We start from the raw sequence: 20581 nt of genomic DNA on the forward strand, positions 1-20581 counted from the left end.
ACACAGGTGAGAAACCATTTCCATGTTCTGAGTGTGGAAAATGTTTCTCACAGAAATCAGAACTCATTAGACATCAGAGAACTCACACAGGTGAGAAACCATTTTCATGTTCTGAATGTGGGAAATGGTTTACGGACAAATCAAGTCTTAGGAGACATCTAAGAATTCACACAGGTGAGAAACCATTTCCATGTTCTGAGTGTGGAAAATGTTTCCCACAGAAATCAAGACTCGCCAAACATCAGAGAACTCATATAGGTGAGAAACCATTTCCATGTTCTGAGTGTGGAAAATGTTTCTCACAGAAATCAGAACTCATTAGACATCAGAGAACTCACACAGGTGAGAAACCATTTCCATGTTCTGAGTGTGGGAAATCTTTCACACAGAAATCAAGACTTGTTGAACATCAGACAACTCACACAGGTGAGAAACCATTTCCATGTTCTGAGTGTGGGAAATCTTTCACACAGAAATCAAGACTTGTTGAACATCAGAGAACTCACACAGGTCAGAAACCATTTCCATGTTCTGAGTGTGGGAAATGCTTTCGATATAAATCAAGCCTTGTTCTACATCAGAGATCTCACACAGGCAAGAAACCATTTTAATGTTAAAATAGGCATATATATATATATATATATATATATAAAAATAAAAACAGACATAGGTCCTCTGCACTCACCATGTACAGACTGGGGTGCAAGAGGGGGTTGCCCACATTGTATAGACAAGAAAACAGGGATACTCTGCACTCTCCAAACACATAATTAATGCTATATCAAGTACTGTTCTATATTAAAAACAGGGAATGTTAGTTCCACATATTGCAATATATGTTTAAGCTGACCAACTCACACCAAAGTCTTCCCATTCTGGTCAGTCCTAACATGATCAAATGCTATGCTATTTTATCTGGGCTTAAGGCTTACCTGCACACAGCTTTTAAAGGCAAGTCTTTCCCTAGCACTAGCAGCCATGGGAGACCTGGGACTCACCTGACACAAGTTGGAATTAATTAATGTAAAGAATGGGGTGCAAGAGTCATGGGACTTACATTGTATAAACAAAAACAGACATAGGTCCTCTGCACTCACTATGTACAGACTGGGGTGCAAGAGGGGGTTGCCCACATTGTATAGACAAGAAAACAGGGATACTCTGCACTCTCCAAACACATAATTAATGCTATATCAAGTACTGTTCTATATTAAAAACAGGGAATGTTAGTTCCACATATTGCAATATATATATCTATAATATAAATGTCTAGTGGCGTGTGTTAGTCTGTCTGTGTGTGGAAATAATAAAACCAAGCTGCAGCGCCACCTGCTGGGCGGAGTTATACACTGACCTACTAAATTCTTAGTGTGTGTGGAAAAAAAAATTCAGAAAGGGCTGAAATTTGGCATACTAAGATGTTTTTAATTTGTTAATTTAATTTGTTAATTGTTAAAAGTGTTTATAAAGATTTAAAAAAAATATATATATATTTCTTGAAGGAGAAGTGACAGTGGGGAGTGGTTGGTGGTTGAGGCCTGGGCTATGGCCCAAATGCATGACAAGAACCTTTTTAACACCTTAAGTAGCTTGATTTGACTAGAATGCATGAGTATCATGCACGGGTTAACTTGTGTGTGTGTGTGTATATATATATATATATATATATATATATATATAAATAAAGGATATATAGTATATGCTGTGACAAAACGAGTGTGATATGTGAATTATAGCAAATACTTTGTATAGCCCTTCTTTTGTTTCCCCAGCTCATCAGACTACAACTGCATTGTCCAATTACATGTGGTTAAGGGGACATTGTAATTCAATGTAAATATGTATATTGTGTATTATATATTGATGACTTGAAGTAATGTTATTCATTGTCCTTAAACTGAAGCCAGGAGGGTTATGGGTAAAGATCAGGTGGTGTCTAGGATACAGGTGAGAGGGCTGGAGCTGCATTCATTCTCCCCCCTCCTTCCTCTACAGGAAGCATGGAATAGCTGGTGACGCTGTGACATCACAAAGTAGTGTAAGGGGTTAATTTTAGGAGGGGCTCACTGCTACCTTATCCTTGGAAGTAGGGGAAGCCAATTAAGCATCAATTGTTCTCCTTAGGACTAGTCCAGACGTTCTGTCTGCATCCCAGCAGGGGGCTTCTGTGAAAGGACATCTCATCTTCACTGCCCTGTCTAAACCCCCTAGTCCTGCACTGGCCAATGGTTAAGAAGAATAGACCCAGGGTTTGCCCAGGGAGGGGAAAGACTGTGGAAATTAGACCTGTGATATAAGGAACAACTCGAGAGGGGGAAGGGGGTTCAGTGTGGGATTTCATTCATGAAGGTGCATCTAGTTTTGGATTGTCGTTTTCAAACTAGTCTCTATATATGCAGCTGATAGAAATCCATGGGTCGTGAAGTCTGGACAGCAGGTGACTATATCTCCTTAAGATATTGGGGAAGGGACAGATAATGTGGTAAATCTGCCTGGCATTTATTTACTGTGTGTATATAACATTCTAGTGTTGTTTGTATGACAATAAATATACTGTTGTATGTTTATAACTGCATTTTGCCTGAGTGACCATACGAATCCTAGAAGGTACTGGGTAGCACTGGGCCAGATAAACCCGGTATCTTCACATATGCATACCGAATAGATTCTTTAATAAGGTGTGTAACATTAGTGGTCTTCACATACTGCACCCGGGTACTGTCCAACGCTCCACACCATATACAAAATATATATGGAAAGCAGAAATACTGTGATATTGTTTCAGAATGATAACCCACACCAAAACACCCCGTGTATGTATTGTGTGTACCAAATAGAACAGAAACAAATCGCTTATCTGTAGTAGTAATCGAGTCTCAAAATCTCTTGATGTCTCTTTTCACGCTGAGCTCAGGAGTCACGACCCAGCCACAACCTGTGAAGACCACTATTGTTACACACCTTATTAAAGAATCTATTCAGTAATCATATACTATATAATCTTCATTTTTTGACTATAGTTCCAGAAGTACTACACTATCAGGCGCTGTGCTTTTCTTTTTCCTTTAGAATTATATATATAAAATGTGGTTTATACTTGGGGAAAGTCTGAGTGTAAAGGTTCACTCGTGTGCAACTACTTTTTCTGTTCGATATCATCCACACTGTTCACAGTAATAACAGGACCACCTTGACGTTATGTAGGGTACTGAGCAATATATAATCCTGTCAGTTACTTAGAGCTATCATGTGGGAACTGAGGCAATGTTAAAGTATGTTTGTTCATAGTCTCCCTGTGTTTGCGTGGGTTTCCTCCGGGTGCTCCGGTTTCCTCCCACACTCCAAAAACATACTGGTAGGTTAATTGGCTGCCATCAAATTTGACCCTAGTCTCTCCCTGTCTGTCTGTCTCTCTCTCTGTCTGTGTCTGTGTGTGAGTGTGTGTCTATATTAGGGAATTTAGATTGTAAGCTCCAGTGGGGCAGGGACTGATGTGAATGAGTTATCTGTACAGCGCTGCGGAATTAGTGGCGCTATATAAATAAATGATGATGATGATGATAGCCTCTAATTAAATTTTTGAGATGGTTCATATAATCAATACTGTAATCTGTTACTTTCTCATTAGGGATTGATTATGAAGCTTCAAATATGTGATAAGCACAATTTTGTGATGCTCTGCAGCTATTTTTGTACAAGTGGTCAAGATGTGTCTGCAGGGGTGCAAAATTTTGCTTCATCCTATGGTAAGGGCTAAGGGAATCTGGAATTTCCTTGCTGAATGTGGTTTAAAGCTCTCATGCACTTGGTATTGCACCAGCATGTGAAAATTAGACTTTGTTTTGCATGGTGAGATGTTTTAATAAGGAGTGCATATTCACTGTGGTCCTCCCACTTTAGCATGTGACTGCAGGACCTGTATCCTCCCTACAAAAGGACTTGCATTTTATGCATGCTTAGTGTTAGCGGAGGTCATGCCTCTGCCTATATTTTTACATGTGACAGTTTTTTCACATTTCAGCCGAACCTAATACCAGAACGTACATTTATAGGGTCACAAATTCACATGTAATATGACCTTTCAAACACACTAATGTGATAATATATACATAGACGAACTCCCAGGCGCAACATATACGTCAATATGTATGTGCACAATGTACTGTATATCCTATGACTACACACCAATAGCAGGAATTTCCAAAAGGACCTGCAATTAAAATGTTCATTTAAATGATACAATTTCTATGTAAAAACTAGGGATGTGCACGGGCGACTTTTGAGGTCTCGTGTTTTGTGTTTTGGATCCGGATTTTCTCGATGTTTTGGGTTCGGATTTGTTTCGCATAACACCTGCCGAAAGGTTTTGGTTCGGATTTAAGGTTTTAGATTCGGATTTTTTTTGAAAAAAGCCTAAAAAGTTAAAAAAAATCAATTTTTTGGGCTTATTTTCACTCCTACGCTATTATTGACCTCAATAACATTCAATAAAAAGCATTTCCACTAATTTACCGTGTATTCTGAACACCTCACAATATAGTTCTTAGTCCAAAACGTTGCAACGAGCTATCTTTCTGGACTGCGTAGTGGAGTGGTCCCCACAATATAATAAGAAAACCATCAACTGGTCTTAATCGCACCAAAACATGTACCTGGACTGCGTAGAGGAGTGGGTCACCACGATATAAATTAAAAACCCTGAACTTGTATGATTCGCACCAATAATGTACCTGGACTGCGTAGAGGAGTGGGTCACCACAATATAAATTAAAAACCCTGAACTTGTATGATTCGCTCCAATAATGTACCTGGACTGCGTAGAGGAGTGGGTCACCACAATATAAATTAAAAACCCTGAACTTGTATGATTCGCACCAATAATGTACCTGGACTGCGTAGAGGAGTGGGTCTCCACAATATAAATTAAAAACCCTGAACTTGTATGATTCGCACCAATAATGTACCTGGACTGCGTAGAGGAGTGGGTCACCACAATATAAATTAAAAACCCTGAACTTGTATGATTCGCACCAATAATGTACCTGGACTGCGTAGAGGAGTGGGTCACCACAATATAAATTAAAAACCCTGAACTTGTATGATTCGCTCCAATAATGTACCTGGACTGCGTAGAGGAGTGGGTCACCACAATATTAATTAAAAACCCTGAACTTGTATGATTCGCACCAATAATGTACCTGGACTGCGTAGAGGAGTGGGTCACCACAATATATATAATAAGAAAACCATCAACTTGTATGATTCGCACCAATAATGTACCTGGACTGCGTAGAGGAGTGGGTCACCAAAATATAAATTAAAAACCCTGAACTTGTATGATTCGCACCAATAATGTACCTGGATTGCGTAGAGGAGTGGGTCACCACAATATAAATTAAAAACCCTGAACTTGTATGATTCGCACCAATAATGTACCTGGACTGCTTAGAGGAGTGGGTCACCACAATATAAATTAAAAACCCTGAACTTGTATGATTCGCTCCAATAATGTACCTGGACTGCGTAGAGGAGTGGGTCACCACAATATAAATTAAAAACCCTGAACTTGTATGATTCGCACCAATAATGTACCTGGACTGCGTAGAGGAGTGGGTCACCACAATATAAATTAAAAACCCTGAACTTGTATGATTCGCACCAATAATGTACCTGGACTGCGTAGAGGAGTGGGTCACCACAATATAAATTAAAAAACCCTGAACTTGTATGATTCGCACCAATAATGTATCTGGACTGCGTAGAGGAGTGGGTCACCACAATATATATAATAAGAAAACCATCAACTTGTATGATTCGCACCAATAATGTACCTGGACTGCGTAGAGGAGTGGGTCACCACAATATAAATTAAAAACCCTGAACTTGTATGATTCGCACCAATAATGTACCTGGACTGCGTAGAGGAGTGGGTCACCACAATATAAATTAAAAACCCTGAACTTGTATGATTCGCACGAATAATGTACCTGGACTGCGTAGAGGAGTGGGTCACCACAATATATATAATAAGAAAACCATCAACTTGTATGATTCGCACCAATAATGTACCTGGACTGCGTAGAGGAGTGGGTCACCACAATATAAATTAAAAACCCTGAATTTGTATGATTCGCACCAATAATGTACCTGGACTGCGTAGAGGAGTGGGTCACCACAATATAAATTAAAAACCCTGAACTTGTATGATTCGCTCCAATAATGTACCTGGACTGTGTAGAGGAGTGGGTCACCACAATATAAATTAAAAACCCTGAACTTGTATGATTCGCACCAATAATGTACGTGGACTGCGTAGAGGAGTGGGTCACCACAATATAAATTAAAAACCCTGAACTTGTATGATTCGCACCAATAATGTACCTGGATTGCGTAGAGGAGTGGGTCACCACAATATAAATTAAAAACCCTGAACTTGTATGATTCGCACCAATAATGTACCTGGACTGCGTAGAGGAGTGGGTCACCACAATATAAATTAAAAACCCTGAACTTGTATGATTCGCTCCAATAATGTACCTGGACTGCGTAGAGGAGTGGGTCACCACAATATAAATTAAAAACCCTGAACTTGTATGATTCGCACCAATAATGTACCTGGACTGCGTAGAGGAGTGGGTCACCACAATATAAATTAAAAACCCTGAACTTGTATGATTCGCACCAATAATGTACCTGGACTGCGTAGAGGAGTGGGTCACCACAATATATATAATAAGAAAACCATCAACTTGTATGATTCGCACCAATAATGTACCTGGACTGCGTAGAGGAGTGGGTCACCAAAATATAAATTAAAAACCCTGAACTTGTATGATTCGCACCAATAATGTACCTGGATTGCGTAGAGGAGTGGGTCACCACAATATAAATTAAAAACCCTGAACTTGTATGATTCGCACCAATAATGTACCTGGACTGCGTAGAGGAGTGGGTCACCACAATATAAATTAAAAACCCTGAACTTGTATGATTCGCTCCAATAATGTACCTGGACTGCGTAGAGGAGTGGGTCACCACAATATAAATTAAAAACCCTGAACTTGTATGATTCGCACCAATAATGTACCTGGACTGCGTAGAGGAGTGGGTCACCACAATATAAATTAAAAACCCTGAACTTGTATGATTCGCACCAATAATGTACCTGGACTGCGTAGAGGAGTGGGTCACCACAATATAAATTAAAAACCCTGAACTTGTATGATTCGCACCAATAATGTATCTGGACTGCGTAGAGGAGTGGGTCACCACAATATATATAATAAGAAAACCATCAACTTGTATGATTCGCACCAATAATGTACCTGGACTGCGTAGAGGAGTGGGTCACCACAATATAAATTAAAAACCCTGAATTTGTATGATTCGCACCAATAATGTACCTGGACTGCGTAGAGGAGTGGGTCACCACAATATAAATTAAAAACCCTGAACTTGTATGATTCGCACCAATAATGTACCTGGACTGCGTAGAGGAGTGGGTCACCACAATATAAATTAAAAACCCTGAACTTGTATGATTCGCTCCAATAATGTACCTGGACTGTGTAGAGGAGTGGGTCACCACAATATAAATTAAGAACCCTGAACTTGTATGATTCGCACCAATAATGTACGTGGACTGCGTAGAGGAGTGGGTCACCACAATATTTTTAAAAAACCCTACACAGGTCTGAATTCCACCCAAAAAGTTTATGGACTGCGTAGTGTAGTGTTCCCCACAATATTATTTAAAATTTTTGCAGCAACAGTCAACGTTGTTTAATATCTGATACACCTCTATCTGGACTGCATAGTGGAGTGGCCCCGGTACCCAATTTGGTACCGGGGCCACAATACCTCCTCCAAACATGGTACAGACCATTCGTCATTGAGATCCCATCAAGTATGTTAAAGACAGACATGGTCGAAGTGTTATTGGTTGACTTCGTAAACCAAAAAACTGTCCCTGTTGCACATAGTCGTGTAATGAATACTGACTTTTTCATTTAAAGGCACCATCTTTCAAGTGTAGTGTTTGTAAGTCATATTATACTTTTGGTAAAATTTGTTTATTTTGTTCCTCTTTATGGTAACTACTAATAGAATTAAAGTATTAAATAGAAGTGGCAGTTCCTCTTTATGGGAATTAGTAATAGAATTAAAGTATTAAATAGAGTGGTATAGAGTGGTAGTGTGGTATAGAGTGGTCCCCACAATATAATAATAAAACCCTCAACTGGTCTGAATTCCACCAAACAAGTATCTGGACTGCGTAGTGGGGTGGCCCCGGTACCCAATTTGATACCGGGGCCACAATAAAATAAATACACCCTCAACTGGTCTGAATTCCACCAAAAAAGGGTATGGACTGCGTAGTGTGGTGTGCCCGGAACACAATTTTTTACAGCGCCAACAATATAATTAAAAAATTGGGCATCAACTGTCACCGTTGTTTAATATCTGATACACCTAAATATGGACTGCACAGTGGAGTGGCCCCGATAGTAAATTTGGTGCCGGGGCCACAATACCTCCTCCAACTTCCAAGTGTAGTGTTTATAAAGACAGACAGCGTGGAAGTGTTATTAGTTGACTTTCTTAACCCTAAAATTGTCCCTGTTGCAAATATTCGTGTAATGGACAGTTACTTTTTCATTGAAAGACTCAAGCTTTCAAGTGTAGTGTTTATAAAATATAAACAACAATACAGTAGTTTTAGAGCACGTCAATACCTCTTGTTTTAAATTATGACAGGGCATTTTACTTTTGGTTTAATTTCTTGAATTTGTTTAAATTTGGTTTTACTTTTTGAACATGGCAAACGACTGTTGATTGGTCATATAATGCAAAAAAAAAAGTTCCAAGATGGAATTGTCCTTGGGCCCTCACACCCACCCTTATGTTGTTGAAATAGGACATGCACACTTTAACAAACCAATCATTTCAGCGACAGGGCCTACCAAACAACTTTGGCTGAAATGATTGGTTTGTTTGGGCCCCCACACCAAAAAAGCTATTCATCTCTCCCTGTACAGACTAAACAGGCTCTACTGAGGCAAGATGTCGTCCTCATCCTCAACCTCTGATTCCTCTCCCCCTACAGTGTGTACTTCCTCCTCATCACACATTATCAATTCGTCCCCGCTGGACTCCACAACCACAGGTCCCTCTGTACTATCTGGAGGGCAGTGCTGTACTTCATTGAGGAATTGATTATTCATTTTTATAAACATCATTTTTTCAACATTATGAGGAAGCAACCTCCTTCGCCGCTCACTGACCAGGTTCCCCGCTGCACTAAAACCTCTTTCCGAGTACACACTGGAGGGGGGACAACTCAGGTAAAATAGAGCCAGTTTGTACAGGGGCTTCCAAACTGCCTTTTTTTTCCTGCCAGTAACAATATGGACTGTCTGACATGTCTACTTGGATGGTGTCAGCAAAGTAATCATCCACAATTTTTTCTATTGTGACAGCATCCAATGCAGCGAGAGTAGACATGTCTGCAATGGTTGGCAGGTCCTTCAGTCCGGACCAGATGTTATCAGCATCCCCGCCAGCGCCTCTTTTGGGAAAACTGAGCTTTTTCCTCGCAGCCATAGATGTGGAAGAAAATGAGGGTGGAGCTGTTGGCATGTCACGGTCCTCTTCAGAGGACAATCTCCTGACCAGCAGGTCTTTGCACCGCTGTAGACTTGTGTCCGCCGGAAACAGAGACACAACATACGCTTTAAACCGAGGATCGAGCACGGTGGCCAGAATGTATTCCTCTGACTTTAAAAGAGTGACCACCCTCTGATCCTGGCAAAGCGTACGAAGGGCTACATCCACAAGAGCTACATGCTTGGTGTAATCGCAATGGCTTACCAGCTCCTCCCTCACTTTCTCCAGCTGCTTCTGCAACAGCCTGATCAGGGGAATGACCTGACTCAAGCTGGCAGTGTCGGAACTGACTTCTCGTGTGGCAAGTTCAAATGGCTGCAGAACCTTGCACAACACGGAAATCAGTCTCCACTGCGCTTGACTGAGGCGCATCCCCACTCCTTTGCCTATGTCGTAGGTGGCTGTGTAGGCCTGAATGGCCTTTTGCTGCTCCTCCATCCTCTGCAGCATATAGAGGGTGGAGTTCCAGCGTGTCACAACCTCTTGTTTGAGGTGATGGCAGGGCAGGTTCATGCTTTTTTGATGTGCCTCTAGTCTGCGGTAGGCACTGGCTAAATGCCGAAAGTGTCCAGCAATTTTGCGCGCCACCACAAGCATCTCCTGCACACCCCTATCACTCTTGAGGTAATGCTGCACCACCAAATTAATGGTGTGGGCAAAACATGGGACGTGCTGGAAATTGCCCATATTTAATGCCCGCACAATGTTACTGGCATTGTCTGACACCACAAATCCCCATGAGAGTTTAAGTGGGGTAAGCCACTGGGAGATAATTTCCCTCAGTTTCTCTAATATGTTGTCAGCGTTGTGCCTCTTATTAAAGCCTGTAATACACAATGTTGCCTGCCTTTGCACGAGCAGCCATTTTGTAGATGCTGCTACTGATGCAGCTGTTGCTGTTGCTGCGGAAGGGGATGCATCTACCCAGTGGGCTGTCACAGTCATATAGTCCTTCATTTTCCCAGAACCACTTGTCCACATGTCCGTGGTTAAGTGGACAGTGGGTACAACCGCATTTTTTAGAGCACTGAGGACACTTGATCGTATTTCTTTGTACATTTTTGGTATCGCCTGCCTAGTGAAGTGGAATCTCGACGGGATTTGGTACCGGGGACACAATACCTCTATCAACCCTCTAAATCCCACTCCACTGATGGCGGACACCGGGCGCACGTCTAACACCAACATTGCAGTTACAGCCGCAGTTATACGCTTTGCAATAGGGTTACTACTATCGTATTTGGTGGTCATGGCAAACGACTGTTGGACGGTCAATTGTTTTGTGAAAGACTTAGCGGTCTTACGACTTCCCCTCTGGGAAGATGACCGACTAACAGCAGCAACAGCAGCAGTGGCAGTAGTAGGCGTACCGCTGCAGGATTCCTCGGATGAATCCCGTATTGAGGAGGACTCAGTCTGGCTGCTGACTTGGGCTGCAGGACTGAATCTGATGGAGATTGTGGAGGAAGTTGACGAGGAGGGTGTTGCTGGTGTGTATCCAACTGAACCACGGGATTTAGGTGTCCCTGTACCGATGAGGGTCCTAGCCCCAGTTCCTGAACTAACCACTGAACTATGAAGGTTATTCAGGTGACGTATAAGGGAGGATGTTCCTAGGTGGGCAAGATCCTTACCCCTGCTTATTTGAGCTTTACATAAGCTACATATGGCCATACATTGGTTGTCTGGATTTGGATAAAAATAACTCCAGACCGAAGAGGTGCATTTTTTGGTCTTCTGACCAGGCATGACGATGGGCTTTTTCATCCCATGGACATCAGCTCTTTCCCCCCCTGGTGCCTCATTTACAATAACCACATCACCATTGTCATCATCAAGTTCCTCCACAGCGCCAGCTACATCATCAATAGGCTCCTCCCGAGCCACCTCTTCCCGTACAGTGATGGGAAGGTCAGGCTTGACAACCACCAACACCCTTGGACTCGCCTTGAGGATTTGTGATAATTTCTCTTTAGAAGGCAGAGTTGTTTGCTGTTTTGTTGCTGACAGCATAACTCTCTTCAATTTTTTGGAGGGGGGGGAGGAGGAGGAGGGATAAGATCCGTGGGTGAAGCTGAACCACTAGTCATGAACACGGGCCAGGGCCTAAGCCGTTCCTTGCCACTCCGTGTCGTAAATGGCATATTGGCAACTTTACGTTTCTCCTCAGATGATTTTAAGTTTCTCTTTTTGCTACTTTTTCTTAACTTGGGCTTTTTGGATTTTACATGCCCGGTACTACGAGATTGGGCATCGGGCTTGGAAGACGACGTTGATGGCATTTCATTGTCTATGTCATGACTAGTGGCAGCAGCTTCAGCATTAGGAGGAAGTGGGTCTTGATCTTTCCCTACTTTATCCTCCAAATTTTTGGTCTCCATTATATGTAGCACAAGATACTGCAGAATGTGTGAACTTGGTAATATTGCAGTACCAATGGACTTATACTGCTGGATTGGTTTTGCAAATTTGGTTATAATTACTTTTTTTTTTAATTTTTAATTTTAATATTTTTTATAATTTTTTTTTTAATTTTTAAAAACTTGGGAATAATGGGGAAATAACTATGCCCTTAGAAGCACAGAGCACAGGACACAGCACCACTGGACTGAACAGGACACAGCACAGGACCCAGCAGCACTACGGAACTCAGGAGGACAGAGCACAGGACACAGCACCACTGGACTGATACTGCAGAATGTGTGAATTTTGTAATATTGCAGTACCACTGGACTTTTACTGCTGAATGTGTGAACTTGGTAATATTGCAGTACCAATGGGCTTATACTGCAGGATTGGTTGTGCAAATTTTGTGGTAATTAAAAAAAAATTAAATTAGTTTTTGGTATTTTTTTAAATAACTTTTTTTTATTTTTTTAAACACAGGGGAATATTGGGGAAATAACTATGCCCTTAGAAGCACAGAGCACAGGACACAGCACCACTGGACTGAACAGGACCCAGCAGCACCACTGACATCAGAAGGACAGAGCACAGCACACAGCACCACTGGACTGATACTGCAGAACACAGCACAGCACAGCACAGAACTAAACAGCACAGCACAGAACTAAACAGCACAGCACGAGATCTACCAGGACAGAGGACCACCTAACACACCCTCCCTCTACCCTGATCAATGCCCGAGTGAAGATGGCGGCGACTAGCGGGGAATTTATAGGATCCGAGTATCGCGAGATCCGACAACGGGATTATGAGTCAGAGCCTCAGTTTCAGATTTGAATTTGGCGCCAATACCCGGATCTGTCTCGGATCCGACTCGAATCGGCAACGTTCGGGTGGGCTCGGATTTCAGAAATCCGAGTGCGCTCATCTCTAGTAAAAACACCATTAAACTATTAGTTTAAGAACCTGTAGTTTGCAATCAGGCTTAGATTACTCGATTCAATGTCCTTTATCCACACTCACTCATCAGTGGTGTAGCGGATGGAATCTTTAATGTATCCTTTAAACGTGTGCTTTCTGTAGAGTAGGGTCACTCCGGCCAGTCAAGGTCTCTGAATGGTAAGTCCTGTCCCTGACCGCCGCGGAGTACTGCTTCTTGCGACTATCTCCCTAGGCTTCCTGTTCGTGTGGAACACAGGGTGTGTTCCACACGAACAGGAAGCCTAGGGAGATAGTATGTTCCAAAAGCCGAACTGCCGGTTTCCGCCTTCAGCATGTAGAATGCACACTGTACAATGTGTTCCACTGCAGGTGAGATGTATTCAGGAAGTTTCACTTCTCGTATCCCTGTACAAGTTGCAGTCTGGCACAGTATAAATAGAATCTGTAACCAACGCGTTTCGCTGTTATAGTTTCATCAGGGATCACCGATGAAGCCTTTCTGAGTACGTAACTTCCTGAATACATCTCATTCCTGCTAGAGTTCATCTATGTATATATTGTTACTTTTATAACAGCTTGGGTAAACTGCTTTTCCCATGCATGATTGCCTAAGGGATGGCCTTATAACCTATTTCTGTGTGACAATGTGCAATGGCAGCCTAATAAATAATAAAACCTAAGGGAGGCGCTTTTTGTGTTCTTTACTATTGTATACACTAATATAAATACAGTTCTGATGTCCCCGCACTCATGCTTTATGGCATTAATGAGGCTTGAATGAGCTTTGCTTTTAGTGGAAAAAAAGTAAAAGTTGACTTTAATGAGGGTGTGATCTAATAAAAAGTAGGCAGGAATTTTACTCTTTCCTCCATGCACTTTTTTTTTTTTAGATATATTTTATTAAAGAGATTTTTCAATTTTCAAAACAGTGTAAAGGTTAAACTACATTGATCAAACAATAAGTACCATGCAAATGAGAAGAACAATGTGAACTTTGTCAATCAAAATAAAAACATAGAAAGGGAAAGAAAAAAGAGAGAGAAAACAAGGAACATGGGGGGGAAGGAAAAAGGGGAAGGAAAGGAAGAAGTGTTAGTGTGGTAAGAGGGGGAAGGAAAAGGGGCACCTGACCTGGCATCTAGATGTGTTACATGTAAATACCATATATTGAACGTCTTCTAACGCTATATTCAATAGTTTCCATTCTAATCAGGCTTTGGTTCTGAACCATAGGAGGCGAGCCAAGGATTCCCAAATCGCACGGAATTTATTGGGACGATCATTGAGAATGCTTGTAATGTGTTCACAGCTATATGTCTGCCATGTTCTATTGACGATTTCAGGCAGCGATGGGGATTCTGGATGTTTCCAATTCGCTGCTATTGCGCATTTCGCCGCATTAAGTATATGGCCTATGAGCGCCATTGTATATTTGTTGACCTCCGATATACTCCACTGTCCACTGACCTCCACTGTCCCGCCTTCCCTCTCTGCGTCTGACTTCGCCTCCTTTTTCTCCTCCAAAATTGAAGCCATCAGACGCAACATCTCCTCCTCCCACCACTCTCCCCCCATCCCCACCGCTTCACCTCCCGCCATCAACCAGCTGTGGTCCTCCTTCATCCCCACATCAGGTGAAGAAGTTCGCTCCCTTATTCTTTCCTCTCCACCCTCTACCTGTCCTCTTGATCCCATCCCCTCCCACCTCCTTCGCTCTCTCTCTCCTACTGCATGCTCCTACCTCGCACACCTCTTCAACCTATCACTCTCCTCTGGCGTTGTCCCATCCTCATTCAAACATGCTCTTATCTCCCCTATCCTTAAGAAACCCAATCTTGACCCCACCTCTCTTGCTAACTACCGCCCTATCTCTCTTCTCCCATATGCCTCCAAATTACTTGAGCGGATTGTCTGCAGCCGCCTCACCAGACACCTCTCTGACAACTCCCTCCTTGACCCTCTCCAATCCGGCTACCGCCCCCTCCACTCCACTGAAACAGCCCTGGCTAAAGTTACCGATGATCTCCTATCAGCCAAATCCAAGGGTCACTACTCCATACTCATCCTCCTTGACCTCTCCGCAGCCTTCGACACCGTGGACCATCCCCTCCTACTGCAAACTCTTCTTTCACTCGGCCTCTCTGGCTCTGTCCATGCCTGGTTCACCTCATACCTTGCTAATCGCTCCTTCTCCGTATCCACGTCTGGTTCTTCCTCCACCCCCTCCCCTCTCCCTGTTGGAGTCCCTCAGGGCTCTGTTCTTGGCCCTTTACTCTTTTCACTCTATACTTCCTCCCTTGGGGCTCTCATCTCCTCTTTCGGTCTTCAGTATCACCTATATGCTGATGATATTCAACTCTACATCTCTTCTCCTGATCTTTCCTCCTCCCTCCTCTCTCGTGTAACTGACTGCCTCTCGGCCATCTCATCCTGGATGTCCTCTCGCTTTCTTAAAATTAACATCTCCAAAACCAAACTCATTGTCTTTCCCCCACCCAGGCTCCCTTCTCACCATGACCTCTCTATCGTTGTTAACAACTCCACTATCTCCTCTGTCACCCAACTCCGCTGCCTAGGTGTCACTCTCGACTCCTCTCTCTCTTTTGCCCCCCACATTCAATCCCTTGCCCAAGCCTGTCGCTTCCAAATCCGTAACATTGCCCGCATCCGTCCCTTCCTCTCTCAAGATGCCACCAAAACTATCATCCACGCCCTCATCATCTCCCGTCTCGACTACTGCAACCTCCTTCTTTCTGGCCTCCCCTGCTCCCACCTTGTCCCTCTCCGCTCTATACTCAATGCGGCTGCGAGACTCATCTTCCTCTCACGCCGCTCCTCCTCTGCCTCCCCTCTCTGTCTTTCCTTACACTGGCTCCCCTTCCCCTACAGAATCCTTTTCAAACTCCTCACCACCACTTACAAGGCTCTCTCTCAGTCTACTGCCCCTTACATCTCTAACCTCCTCTCCATTCACACTCCCGCCCGCTCCTTGCGCTCGGCCAATGATCGCCGCCTCTCCTCCACTCTGATCACCTCTTCCCACTCTAGAATCCAAGACTTCTCCCGTGCTGCACCCCTTCACTGGAACGACCTCCCTCGCTCCATTCGTCTCTCACCCAATCTGTGCTCCTTCAAGCGGGCACTTAAAACTCACCTGTTCCTTAAGGCCTACCAACCATCCACTTAACCACTCTCCTCTTCTGCTTCTCCCCTGCCCCCTTTCTCTCTCCCCGTTGCTTCACTGGCTCCCTTTTGTGCCTGACTTTGTTTACCCTCCCTTAGGATGTAAGCTCGAATGAGGGCCCTCTTCCCTCCTGTCTCCATACCTGTTCTTCTGCTCCGTCTCTACTGTATCTGCCTGCTTGGAGTTTCTGAAGTACTGGTACTTTGTGTTTATTGTCCTGTACTGTTTTACCCTGTATAGTCTACTGTTTGTACCATGTACGGCGCTGCGGAAACCTTGTGGCGCCTAACAAATAAACGATAATAATAATAATAATAATAATAATAATATAGGCCTATGCAATAGTGAATATGAGGGGCAGAGGGGTAGCTTTACTGAGGTGACTCTATCAATTAAATTGTGAATTTTCCGCCAGAACTTCACAAGTCTCGGACAGGACCACCAAACATGTTGGAATGAGCCTTCCTGCCCACATAGTCTCCAGCATTGACTAGAGGAGTCAGGATATATGGCTTTCAAGCGGGTTGGGACCAAATACCATCTATATAAGAGCTTATACGAGTTCTCTTTGGTACCGACACAGATAGAGCTCTTAGCGACTCGTGACCTGATCTTAGCCCATTCCTCTATTTCTAGCTCGACGCCAAGGTCTTCTTCCCACTTCAGCTCGTAGCGATCTTAGGTAGGTTGACGAAATGCCACCATGATACTGTAAAAAGTGGAGATCAAACCAGTAGGAAGGGATTTACGTCTGCAAAAAGTTTCTAAAGGTGTAAGTTGGTATATAAGCTTAAGCTTTGGGATCGACTGATATAAGTGTCTCAACTGAAGGTATTGATAGAAACGGTCATGGGGAATGCCATATCATCGTTGTAAGTCAGCAAATTCGGGGAATATCCGCATGGGCGCTATGTCAGTGATAAATCTTAGACCTTGTCGGGACCAGTGGTGGAAAGATGAGTGTTGTTGCCCTGGTGGAAAAGCTGGATTGTTCCACAGTGGGAACATAACTTCCGGATTCTTTATTAGCTGAAACGTGCAGTTACTGTAGTCCCACATCTGGAGGGAATAACAGGTGGTGGCTAAAAGTAACGGAAGTGGTGGTCTATGTTTGATTGATATCCAAAGCAGTGTATAGGGCAAAAGTAATTGCGAAAAGGTAGCCTCAATGTCTACCCAGAGCCTAGTGGAAGATGGAGAGTGAAATAAGACTAGCTGGGTCAAATGTGCAGCATTATAGTATTTGGAGATGTTTGGGAGGCCTACTCCTCCTTCTGAATTTCGTCGGAAGAGCGTGCAGGCCCTTACTCAGGGTCGCTTGCCTGCCCAAACAAATCTAGTAATTTGCTTCTGGAGGGTCTGTAGCGCAAGAGAGGGTACTCGAACAGGTAGGGTTTGAAACAAATAAAGAATTCGTGGCAAAGAGGTTCATTTTTACCGCCGCCATGCGGCCGAGCCAAGATATATATAGTTTATCCCATTTTTCAAGATCACGCTTGAGTGAGTCTAAAAGCCTGGGGAAGTTAGCTGCATATATCTGATTATAATGGGTTGTTAAGTAAATTCCCAAGTATTTAAGTTTATCCCGCTGCCATCGGAAATTTGTTTGTTTCTGCAGGGTATCTAATAGGTGGGGAGGTAGATTAAGAGGGAGAATTTCTGATTTGTCCATGTTGATTTTGAAGTTAGACACTGCGCCATACTCATCTAGTTCTTTTTGCAGGGATGGGATGGAGGTGAGGGGATTGGTAACTGTAAGAAGAATATCATCTGCGTACATAGATATCTTATAATCAGTCGACCCCATTTGAATTCCAAAAATTGTCGGGTTCCTGCGTACACGTGACGCCAGTGGTTCCATCGTGAGAGCGAGGGCAGCCCCGCAGAGTACCATTTGTAATGTGGAACGGAGACGATGCGGCGCCATTGGCTATAACCGTAGCTGAGGGATTGTGATAGAGGGACGCTAGACCGCACAAGAAACCGCCCCTGAACCCCATTGCGCCCAAGGTGGCTCTCATGAAGGGCCATGAGACCCTGTCGAACGCCTTTTCTGCATCAAGCGACACCACCAGAGCTGGGACCCGGGCTCGGTTTGCTATTTCAATTAGATCAATGGCCCTTCTAGTGTTGTCGACTAGGAATAAAACCCACCTGATCTGGGTGGACCAGGGCGGCAATCACTCTGGCTAGTCTGTTTGCTAGTAGTTTGGCGAATAGCTTTAGGTCCACATTTAATAGCGAAATTGGGCGATAACTTTCACAGCGACTAGGGTCGCGTCCCTCTTTAACTATAACAATAACGTCTGCCCTGGTGGTGTCCCTTTGAAAGTGCCCACCATTCAAAATTGTTTCAAAAAGTGAGAGAAGCATAGGTGCCAGATCAGAGGCAAATTTTTTATAATAGATTGCCGTAAGACCATCTGGGCCTGCACTTGCCGAGTTTCTTAGGGTCTTAATGGTTGTTTTGATCTCTTTTATCGTGATGTCGGCGTTTAGAATTAAGAGCTCTGCTGCAGTGAGGCGGGGGAGGGAGCAGGTCTGAAGAAAGTCTCGTATCTGGGTATGAAGAATATCTGGGGAATCTGTTGTCAGGGGGAGATTATATAGTAAAGTGTAGTAGGCGCTGAATCTATCAGCTATAGATTGTGGGTCGTATAGCGAGTGCTGTGCTTGATCCTTAATGGATATTATGCGGTTCCGGGTCCGTTTGTTTTGAAGCCTACGAGCGAGCAATGTATCAGCTTTATCCCCTTTCCCGTAGTGTCGTTGTTGGAGCCATTGGTGAGTCTTAGTCGCCTTTGAAGCTAGTAGTTTACGTAGTTGTCCTCACAGAGCTAGAAGTTTTAAATAAGTTGTACGTTTGGGATATGTTTGGTGCTGTCTGGTTAGGGTTTGGATTTGGGCTTCTAGGTCAGTAACTGCTTTTTGATGTAGTTTTTTCTCGTGAGATGCTAAGCTGATCAGGCGTCCTCTGATAGGCGCTTTATGAGCTTCCCATCTTATAGTAGAGGTAGTATCCTCTTGGGCATTATCTGTTTGAAAGTCAAGAATAGCCTTTCGTATCGTCGTAACATTGTCTTTTTTCAGAAATAGATGGTCATTTAGTCTCCATCGATAACATGGTGTATAGGGTGGCAAAACGTCAAGTCGCACTAACACAGCTGAGTGGTCAGACCAGGGAACTGATGTAGTAGTAGCTGATTTCAGGGAACGAGTCGTAAGAGCATCTACAAATACCATATCCAATCTAGAGTAAGTTCCATGTGGTACCGAGTAATGCGTATACGTTTTATCATTGGAATATAGCACTCGCCATGTATCATAAAGATTAGCTTGAGTGATCAAGGATTGTAGTTTAAGGCTTTCACGTGCTATTTGACTACCTCGTAGTGTTGGAGGTGAACGGTCCAATCGAATGTTTAAGATGGTATTAAAGTCACCCCCTATTATTATCCTTCCAGTCCCAGTTCGTGAAAGTCTGGAGAAAAATTGAGTGAAAAGGGTGTTTTGTAATGTGTTGGGAGCATATAGTGTAGCTAAGGTAATCGGTGTGCAGAGGAGAGAACCTGTTAGAATTACATATCGTCCTTGGGGATCTGTATAGGATGTTTTGATTGTTAAAGGAAGAGTATGGTGAAGTAGGATAGCTGTACCCTTGACTTTTTGGGAAGATGTGGAATAATAAACCTGGGGGTAGTGTTTGCATTGTAGATTTGGGTGTATATGTTGGAAATGCGTTTCTTGCAACATTACAATCTGAGGAGAATGACGTTTCAAGTACTGGAACAAAATAGTGCGCTTTTGTGGCGTATTAAGGCCATTAGCATTTATAGTTAGAACTGAGAGGGTCATGGTTGATACCAGTGGAATTTATGCCAAGGTAATTTTGGGTAGCATAAAAGGAGCAGCTCGATGCCAGGCCGAGGTGCAAAGGATAGGGAGGGGAAAAAATAGGTTAGTAGGGGGATGAAAGTAAAGTGAGGGGAAAGAAGACAGCTTGACTGGCAAGTCATGTCTTCCAAAAATCGAGACCAGTACATCCTGTGTACTTGGGGAGTGTGGGGGGTGGTTGTGTAGCCGTGGATACACTTGCTCGGGGAGAAGGGGGAATCCTAGTCGTTGCAAATATGCGAGGAAAAAGATACATGTATGCAGCTTATAAGCATTTAAAAGGAAGAGATAAGTCGAAAAGTAATACTATGTAGTACATTTAAAGAGAAAAACAAAACAAAAACAAAAAACAACAGTTTAGCTAAATACATATAGTCATTTGGCTAACAGTAACCGTAATGTTAACAGCAAATAAGATCCGTAAAATTATATCAATATCAAATCTGGACAACAAATCCTTAGCCTTCGTTATAAACTTAAGTGATTAGC

General features: G+C 43.1%; 1 protein-coding gene across 1 annotated transcript in view; it reads left to right on the forward strand.

Annotated features, from left to right (window-relative positions):
* The window catches only part of LOC142112104 (uncharacterized), a 49859-nt gene extending 49248 nt beyond the window's left edge, over window positions 1-611 (forward strand). Inside the window, exon 8 of the mRNA XM_075193943.1 lies at window positions 7-611. Coding sequence (XP_075050044.1) covers window positions 7-611 — 605 coding nt within the window. The remainder of the gene's footprint in view (window positions 1-6) is intronic.
* The last annotated feature ends 19970 nt before the right edge of the window (window positions 612-20581 follow it).

This window comes from Mixophyes fleayi (assembly GCF_038048845.1).
Source record: "Mixophyes fleayi isolate aMixFle1 chromosome 12 unlocalized genomic scaffold, aMixFle1.hap1 SUPER_12_unloc_2, whole genome shotgun sequence".
Classification (NCBI taxonomy): domain Eukaryota; kingdom Metazoa; phylum Chordata; class Amphibia; order Anura; family Limnodynastidae; genus Mixophyes; species Mixophyes fleayi.